The sequence below is a fragment of the Boleophthalmus pectinirostris genome, unplaced genomic scaffold, assembly GCF_026225935.1.
Source record: "Boleophthalmus pectinirostris isolate CB_2022bp ecotype Guang Dong unplaced genomic scaffold, ASM2622593v1 HiC_scaffold_22, whole genome shotgun sequence".
Classification (NCBI taxonomy): domain Eukaryota; kingdom Metazoa; phylum Chordata; class Actinopteri; order Gobiiformes; family Gobiidae; genus Boleophthalmus; species Boleophthalmus pectinirostris.
In genome coordinates, this window is record NW_026571190.1 from 428,303 (window position 1) to 437,879 (window position 9,577).

Consider the following 9,577-nt stretch of genomic DNA (forward strand, 5'->3'; position numbering starts at 1 on the left):
CTACAGTTCTGTATTTCTGCGACAGTGGCACATAATGAGAGTGTAGTGTACTTACGTTGCTCTGAAGTATTACATGTGGTAAGTGGTAAAGTATGTACACATCAATGGTATAGAAAGTATGACTATGTTCTTCCTCTGTTTTAAAGAACTAAGAACTTTAAATGGATTTTTGTGGACAAGCTGCTAACAGGATTTGAACAGCACAGCCTTGTGTACACAACAGTCTGTGCTCTGGATTATTTCCGTGAAACCAGGACTCTGCTATCACAAGATACAAACAGAAACAAGGAACTAACACAGGTGACCATAAATAAGAAGCTAGATAAGAACAAACATTTGTAACTGCAGTGCAAACATGTGGGCACTCTATGTTCTACATTTTACACATTATTTGCCAGGGACTGAGGGGCAGGTCTTATTTCTATCCCATTTTCCTGAAATATGGAAAAGAAAACCGCTCCAGATTTTTTATATGTTGTAGTAGACATATAGGGCTACATATTTTTTCTGTTGGTGTCACTGAGGTCAGGTGTGTCCCTTATTGTCAATTTTAAGGTCAAAATCTCATTCATCTCAAAAGTGCTCAAATGGAAAAATAAATGCCAGATTTGGATTCCTCATGATTTCCCCTTTCCAGGGATCCTTCATTTTTAATATCACAACAGTAGTTGCTGAGTGAATAGGTGGGTTTCACGTGACGTCACAGGGCTACGTTTGTCAGCACGCAAAATCAGATATGGGGCAGGAAGTGAACTGACTGGAGGAAAATACTGATGTGTTGTGTAGTTTACAGCTGTGCCAATCGTTCTAACTGAGAGAAGGAAAAGCGATTTTTTTTTAGAGTACCGAAGATAGTCGTCTACAAAGGTCAGAAATGGGAAAAGCTGACAGAACAACGCCCTAAAAAGTGGATTATAAACCTGTTTGCGGTCGGGAGGAGCAGAATTCGCTAATGCTCATGTCTGCAGTGACCACTTCATCAAAGGTTTGTTACAAAGCTAAATACGTTTTGTGGTTTACCTAAACACAAACGAATCATTAACGACTAACGGCTAACGAGATTTGTTGACATTAAATAGTTCAGATAGAGGTCACTGCCGATACACTGCAGTTCTTTCCCATAACGTCTATACACATAAAATAAGAGAAACACTCACCCCGGCGAAGACCAAACCATAATCATCATTTAGGCATTTTGCACCAAGGTTGAGGACCCATCCACTGATAAAAAAAAGTTCTATGCCTCCAAACTTTTGTACGTCTTCATCTGTTGTCTGGTGTAGAACGATGTCTGAAGAGCTAAATAGTTCGTGCTCTTCTCTGCCTCGATTGTCGGCAAATCTTTTACTTCGGTTGAAAATTCTCTCATTTTGCTGCTTATACTTTTGCCTCCCTACTGGCTCTAAATCCTGACAATAAGAACTCTTCTCCATGTCTGTGTTCTCCAGAGCCATGTTTGTTTGTCATGTTTGTCTTCACTTCCTGCCCTCCACCTGAAATTCATGCATCATCGTGATCACATGACTGAAACCATGACTGACCTCCTATGCAATTTAAAGATCTGCGGCCACGCCCATTTTCGCAAAAAAGTGAAAAAATGAAATTTCGGTATCTCAGCAACCATTACTCCGATCATGCTAAAATCTGAGATTTGTCTTTCTTGGCTATGACTTACCCATACACCAGTTTTCTCTGCATTTGGACAATGAGAGGGTTCAAACTGCAGTTTTTTGGGGGGTGAGTTGAGGTGGAATGACCCATAAGTGGTGTTGCATATATCGTTTATCAACTAGAGAAGGGTGTCAAAACTGTAATACTAAGGACCAGAATGGATTTGTCACTAAGGTAAAAATGCTCAGAAACTAAAGGCTCTCAGCAGCTTTCCATGAACTCCATTTGACAGGTTAGACCAGGGGCCTCATTTATAAAAACTGTGTAGGAGTTGTGGTAAGTTAGTGTGTACGCCTGTAGCCACGAGAGGCGTGCGCCACGCAAACTCCATATTTAGAAAACCCACTGCACAAACTAAACCACGCAATCTGTGCTTTATAAATCCCACCTGCAACTGACTAGACCCACATCACATCCCACCCTCTCCACACCTCCACCTCACCAGAAAAGGAGCATGTAAAGTGACTTCCCTAAACATGAGCCGATAATCAGTGGGTTTGACCGAGACACACGGGACAGTGGGAGGAGGACGCTCCACGCAGCACCATGTGATCACGACAAACACTTAAACAAGGTTTAATAAATAAACACAAAACTAAAAGTGTTCATTTAATAATATTTCATAATATTTAGGCAGCACATCTTTGCAGTAAAGCCGATGTGTTTTCTCACTGTTTCGAGAGTTTTATCACTATATTTTTAAGTTTATCTGTGATGTGTGTGTGGACTGGCTGTGTGTGTATATATATATATATATATATATATATATATATATATATATATATATATATATATATATATATATATATATATATATATATATATATACGTGCATGCGCTGATCTGAATGGTCAAATTATGAACGCGTGCGAGAGATTGAGATGCCCTCCCCTGGAGAGCGAATGGCGAGGGAGAGATACAAGGATACGTGGACAAAGATTTAGCATGAAACACATCAGATACAGATGTTATTCTGCCAATTAAAGTCCACACGAAACATCCAAACTGCTGAACCTGTGAGTGTGGGTCTGGGTCTGACGTCTGTGAGTGCGCGGACTGAGTCGGGACGGGCACGGGCATTATTCTGTTCTTCATACAGTCAGAGAGCAGCTCTCATGTGCAAGAGTTCCCCATTACACAAAAATGTAGGGAAGATTTAAAATTGGGGTCAGGTTCGGGCAGTGGGCTTCGTGTTGTGCGCAGACTCGGGTCACTCTGCCGCTCGGTGCGTTAAGACTAAAGTAAAAGTGTTAAAGTTGCGTTCATTAAATCAAAGTCTGGCTCCTACAGTGTCCAAGGGAAGAGTTTTGTCTCAGGTCGGGTCATTATTTCGTCCTCTGTGTTGGTCACAGTCTGTGTTCTGTAGGAGTCTGTGGTCTCGGTGTGGACTGTGGGACCCTGCACTACACCGGGAACGTGGCTGCGCTCGTGCATTAGTTTCACATGTATAATACTGTGGAGAATACTGAGTGGAATAAACAGCCCTTCTCCCTGTTTTGGTGAACCAAACATTTAAATGCACAAATCTGAAGGTCATTCTTCTATACATGGATTTTCTGATCAAACACTTCCTCAAACTGTGTTCACTTCTGCTTCTCTCCACGAGTGTCGCTTTTCCCCCGTGTCTCCAGACTTTGCATAGAGCTTACAGGAGGTCCCGAGTTGGTGTAGAGTTAAACAACGTGGCGTTCTTTAGTCGAGTTTCATAATTACCGCGGTTGACGTAGAGAGCGCGTACGCAAGGCTTTGTGCGTAAGCGAGATTTATAAATGAGGCCCCAGATCTAATACGTAGTTGATATGATCTCAAGAGCCACATATAATTATATCGTGGGCCAAATTTGGCCCCCGGGCCTGAGTTTGACATGTCTTGGTTAGACTGCTCATTTTCTTCAGAACTTCCTTTGAACTATTCCTCAGTATTGAAAGGACCCACATTACACTATTTCCTGATTTATGTTACAATCTTGTTCCTCATCACAAACATTTCTGGAGTTGTTCTCTTAAACTGAAAACAGCTGGCAACTGACACTGTGGTAAACAGAAAGAATGTGCGTCATGCTGTGTGCTCCTCCTATTGATAGCTGCACATCTCACTAGCGAGTATTTTCTTTTTTTATTTGTACAAAAACGACTTTGCAGCGCTGTCGAATCCTATGGATGTCACTGTTTAATAAAATAAAACTGAAGAACAAAGTAAGTACGTCACAGTGGCCATGGACTGGTGATGATGAAAACGCAAGAAGATCCGTGGCCTCATTTATTTAAAAAAAAAAAAACTGTGTAGGAGTTGTGGTAAGTTAGTGTGTACGCCTGTAGCCACGAGAGGCGTGCGCCACGCAAACTCCATATTTAGAAAACCCACTGCACAAACTAAACCACGCAATCTGTGCTTTATAAATCCCACCTGCAACTGACTAGACCCACGTCACATCCCACCCTCTCCACACCTCCACCTCACCAGAAAAGGAGCATGTAAAGTGACTGGTGAATGAGATTTCCCTAATCATGAGCTGATAATGAGTCCATTTGACCGAAACACACGGGACAGAGGAGGACGCTCCACGCAGCACCACGTGATCACGACAAAGACTTCAGCAAGGTTTAATAAATAAACACAAAACAAAAAAGTGACAACAACAACTCATCTGTTCATTTAATCATATTTCATCTTATTTAGGCAGCACATCTTTGCACTAAAGACCACATGTTCTCTCACTGTTTCAAGAGTTTTATTGTTATATTTTTAAGTCTGTCTGTGATGTGTGTGTGGACTGGTCCTATATTCTTATATATATATATATATATATATATATATATATATATATATATATATATATATATATATATATATATATATATATATATTTATATAGCAAAGAGTGAGACAAGTCCTAAGAAGCAGCTCAATGGCAAGAACAAGGCGCAGACAATCAACAGCTACGCCCTGCCAGTGGTCAGATACCTTGCAGGAATCATACACTGGCCAAAGGAGGAGATAAAGACCACAGATATTAGGACATGAAAGCTCCTGACCATGCATGGAGGGTTCCATCCCAAATCCAGCACCCTGAGACTGTACACAAGCTGGAAGGAAGGAGGCCAAGGACTCGTGAGTGTGGGAACCACTGTCCAGGATGAAACATCCAAGCTCCTTGAGTACATCAAGGACAAGGCCCAGATGAGGTGCTCAGAGAATGTCTCAGACAGTGGGGTCCAGAGGAAGAGGTGCTGGAGGGACCATCATGGCAGGACAAACCCTTACATGGGGCGAACCACCGGAACAGAACTGAAGAGGCTGATATCAAGAAATCCTACCAATGTCTTGAGAGGGCTGGTCTGAAGGACACACAGAGGCTCATCCTGGCTGCTCAGGAGCAGGCCCTGGGCACTCGAGCAACAGAGGCCCAGATCTACCACACCAGATGAGACCCACGGTGTAGACTGTGCAAAGAGGCTCCTGAGATAGTCCAGCACAGAACTGCAGGTGTAAGATACTGCAGGGAAACAAACATGGAGCGACATAACCAAGTGGAGCCATAGTGTACAGAAACATCTGTGCAGAGTACGAGCTGGAGACTCCAGGATCAAGGTGGGAAACACCTCCAAAGGTTGTGGAGAATGACCGAGCCAAGATCCTGTGGGACTTCAGATACAGACTGACAGGATGGTGATGAACCAACCAGACATAGTGGTGGTGGATAAGAAACAGAGCAGAGCCGTGGTGGTGGACATCAAACTAGAGAAATACCAGGGGCTCAAGGAGGAGCTGTAGAAGGTCTGGAAAGTGAAGGCATCAGTGGTGTCTGTAGTGATTGGAGCACTCGGGGCTATAACCCCCAAACTGGAAGAGACTACAACAGATACCAGGAAAAACAACAGAACATCTCAGTCCAGAAAAGTGCAGAACAGGAACAGCAAAGATACTGAAGAACTCTCAGGCTCCCAGGCCTCTGGTAGAGGAGCTGAGCTGAATGAGGGTGAGAGACCAACCACCGTGGAAGGTGAGAAACACATAAAAAAAAAAAAAAAAAAAAATATATATATATATATATATATATATATATATATATATATATATATATATATATATATACACACACACACACACACACATACACGTAGATACATTCACGCGCTGCTCTGAATGGTCAAATTATGCGCATGCGAGAGATTCAGATGCCCTCCCCTGATACGAGGACACAGATTTAGCATGAAACACATCAAATACACATTGTTATTCTTCCAATGAAAGTCCACACGAAACATCCAAACTGCTGACCTGTGTGAGTGTGGGTCTGACCTATGTGAGTGTGGGTCTGACCTGTGTGAGTGTGGGTCTGACCTCTGTGAGTGTGGGTCTGGCCTCTGTGAGTGTGGGTCTGACCTGTGTGAGTGTGGGTCTGACCTGTGTGAGTGTGGGTCTGACCTCTGTGAGTGTGGGTCTGACCTGTGTGAGTGTGGGTCTGACCTCTGTGAGAGTGGGTCTGACCTGTGTGAGTGTGGGTCTGACCTCTGTGAGTGTGGGTCTGACCTGTGTGAGTGTGGGTCTGACCTGTGTGAGTGTGGGTCTGACCTCTGTGAGAGTGGGTCTGACCTGTGTGAGTGTGGGTCTGACCTATGTGAGTGTGGGTCTGACCTGTGTGAGTGTGGGTCTGACCTCTGTGAGTGTGGGTCTGGCCTCTGTGAGTGTGGGTCTGACCTGTGTGAGTGTGGGTCTGACCTGTGTGAGTGTGGGTCTGACCTGTGTGAGTGTGGGTCTGACCTCTGTGACTGTGGGTCTGACCTGTGTGACTGTGGGTCTGACCTCTGTGAGTGTGGGTCTTACCTCTGTGAGTGTGGGTCTGACCTCTGTGAGTGTGGGGCTGTGTCGGGGCAGGCACGGACATTATTGTGTTTTGTTAAAGAGCAACTCTCATTTGCAAGAGTTCCCCATTACACAAAAATGTAGGGAAGATTTAAAATTGGGGTCAGGTTCGGGCAGTGGGCTTCGTGTCGTGCGCAGACTCGGGTCACTCTGCCGCTCGGTGCATTAAGACTAAAGTAAAAGTGTTACAGTTGCGTTCATTAAATCAAAGTCTGGCTCCTACAGTGTCCAAGGGAAGAGTTTTGTCTCAGGTCGGGTCATTATTTCGTCCTCTGTGTTGGTCACAGTCTGTGTTCTGTAGGAGTCTGTGGTCTCGGTGTGGACTGTGGGACCCTGCACTACACCAGGAACGTGGCTGCGCTCGTGCATTAGTTTCACATGTATAATACTGTGGAGAATACTGAGTGGAATAAACAGCCCTTCTCCCTGTTTTGGTGAACCAAACATTTAAATGCACAAATCTGAAGGTCATTCTTTCATATACGTGGATTTTCTGATCAAACACTTCCTCAAACTGTGTTCACTTCTGCTTCTCTCCACGAGTGTCGCTTTTTTCCCCGTGTCTCCAGACTTTGCGTAGATGTTACAGGAGGTCCCGAGTTGGTGTAGAGTTAAACAAAGTTCCATTCTTTAGTCGAGTTTCATAAATAGTGCGCTTGGCGCATACGCAAGGATTCGCTTTGACCTAACGAACTACAAGTTCATCTATATTATAATTTAAATTTTTTTAATGCATTCATTTTATAGGCCTATTTATTTTACTTTTATTAAGTGTTGCACACAATTATTATTATTACAACTGTTATGAATTGTTATTTCTTCCGCTTATCCCGCGACCCGACCTTGGATAAGCGGAAGAAAATGGATGGATGGACAATTGTTATGAATATTATTATTGTTAATATCAACTACCTACAATTTGTAATTTTTCAGTCTCCTTTGCCAGTGTCAATCACCAGATGTTTCTTACCTTGACAGTTTCTGACCTTGTCATTAGAAAATAAATAAATGGAATATCTGTGGTATTTCAAATTAAAAGAAAGTGTGAAGTGTTTACTACTTTTGCAAACCATTAATGATGACAAACAAAATAAATCTGTGGCAGGATTGATGTGTTGTGTAGTAGAGGGGAGGCCTGTGCCAGGCTGCTCTTTTCTACTCCACAGTGAGGCTCGCTGTGCCCATGCTGGTTTGGGTCATACAGTTCTGTTATACGGCCCCTGGCCCCCATCAAAGTCAGGAGCGATAATGTGGCCCCCAGAGAAAAAAAGTTCGGTGACCCCTGATCAAAACAGTGAACATGTCCAATGTGTCGCACAAACGAGTTTCCGTCCACTAAACGAGCAACAAAACTGTAGCTAACAAAATGTAGCAGAAAATCCTGTTGGAGATCTAAGGACAAAGCAGCCCCGGATATCGATACTGTCATCACATTCAACTATATGACATATCAATATATTTGGATATTTTTGCACACCCCTAGTGACAACACTAATTCAAAGTATAAGTATAAGTAGTATTTAGTATCTCAGGTCTTTGTGAATATAATAGGATGGTGCTACTTTCTGCTTTTACTCCAGCATGAAGGTTCTTACAATACCATCATTTAAAACTTGATTTCAGTTATAATTCATATTGATATTTGTTCAACTTATACTAGTCAATACAAGTTTTACTATTGATTAGTATCTGATTTTTGGAACTGTTCACACCCCCATGGCCTATACATCTTCTAAAATGCTGCTTTTGGACATTATTGGAACTACTAGAGGCTAAGTGGCGGAGAACATTTGTGGCTACTCTGCTTGACGGATTTTTGGTCAGTCTGTCACAACAAGAAGTTTAGAAATGTCACATATTGCTGAAGAAAATATAGGCAATAAACGAAAGTATTGCACCTCATTTATCACACTGACACAAGAAACAGGAGAATCCTCCAAAACTATAGACATGCACACAACTGTCAAGTTATTTTTCATCTTCTATAGCTCAAGTATGATTGTATGAGAGAAAAGAAAACGTGCCCATAATGTTTCCCAAAAATATATACAGGCCAACAGGCCATCACAGAGAAGTGTCCAACTGTCCCTGCGCGGGTCTGGAGCGGGGACAGTTGGACGCGCAGCCCCGTGGTCACGCAGAGGAGCGAAAGTAAAACGTCACGATTTTCGGAGTGTGTTGTGTTAAAACTACAAGAGTCTTACAGACATGCTGTTTTCCATTCATTGTCCATTAAACGTATGACAGTGACTATTGCAAAAACACAAACCGCAGTGTGGAATGCATTTGAAACAGTTACTGCTGACGCCACATGAACTATGGCACTGTAAAGCGCGTGCACGGCGCAGTGACACTGACGCGGATTGGTCATATTTTTGTAAGAATACTGGCAAAAAGATTCCACACTGCAACTTGTGGTTTTTAAAATAATAATTGTCTTAATACTGACATATGAGATTACTTTATTAATTCAAATGACTTGAAAATAGCAGATTGGGACTGTATTATTTGTACTATTACATTAAATAAAAGATAAATAAAGTGCTGCGTTTAGATGACATAAGTAACATCACAACGTTCTATAGACCAAAAATATGTAATACAGACGGGGGCAGCTACAGTTGTTATTGTTTAAATGCAGAGTCTGTTGTAATACAGTGAGTTCTTGAGTCGAATCACTCATGGAAATTAACAGATTGAAAAACTGTGCATTCACCTTTTGGATATTTTATGGTAATGTACAATTTAATCAAATGGAAACTCTGCCCCTCGCCCCCCATTTAAGAGGATGACATCATCACATTCTAGAATCTAAAAAACACCAATAAAAACAAATAATCCGCGCAAAAATGGCATTACACTTGGCCAAGTGTTTACAGAAGCCAGTTGTGTTGTTCTAATGTACCTCGGTCGACTGAAGCTCCACAGACAGGGGAGGTGTAACCTTCGAAGGCAGTCCGGGCCGGTCTGCGCGCACATGGCCCTCACAAGTGGTGCGCCCTCCTCCGCTCCGCGTGTCCGGTGTACCTGCGCAGGTGAG

General features: G+C 42.7%; 1 protein-coding gene across 1 annotated transcript in view; it reads right to left on the reverse strand.

Moving 5' to 3' along the window:
• Positions 1-9,577, reverse strand: part of LOC129410325 (beta-1,3-galactosyltransferase 1-like) — a 38,340-nt gene extending 28,763 nt beyond the window's left edge. Inside the window, exon 1 of the mRNA XM_055158124.1 lies at positions 9,443-9,577. Coding sequence (XP_055014099.1) covers positions 9,443-9,516 — 74 coding nt within the window. The 5' untranslated portion in view covers positions 9,517-9,577. The remainder of the gene's footprint in view (positions 1-9,442) is intronic.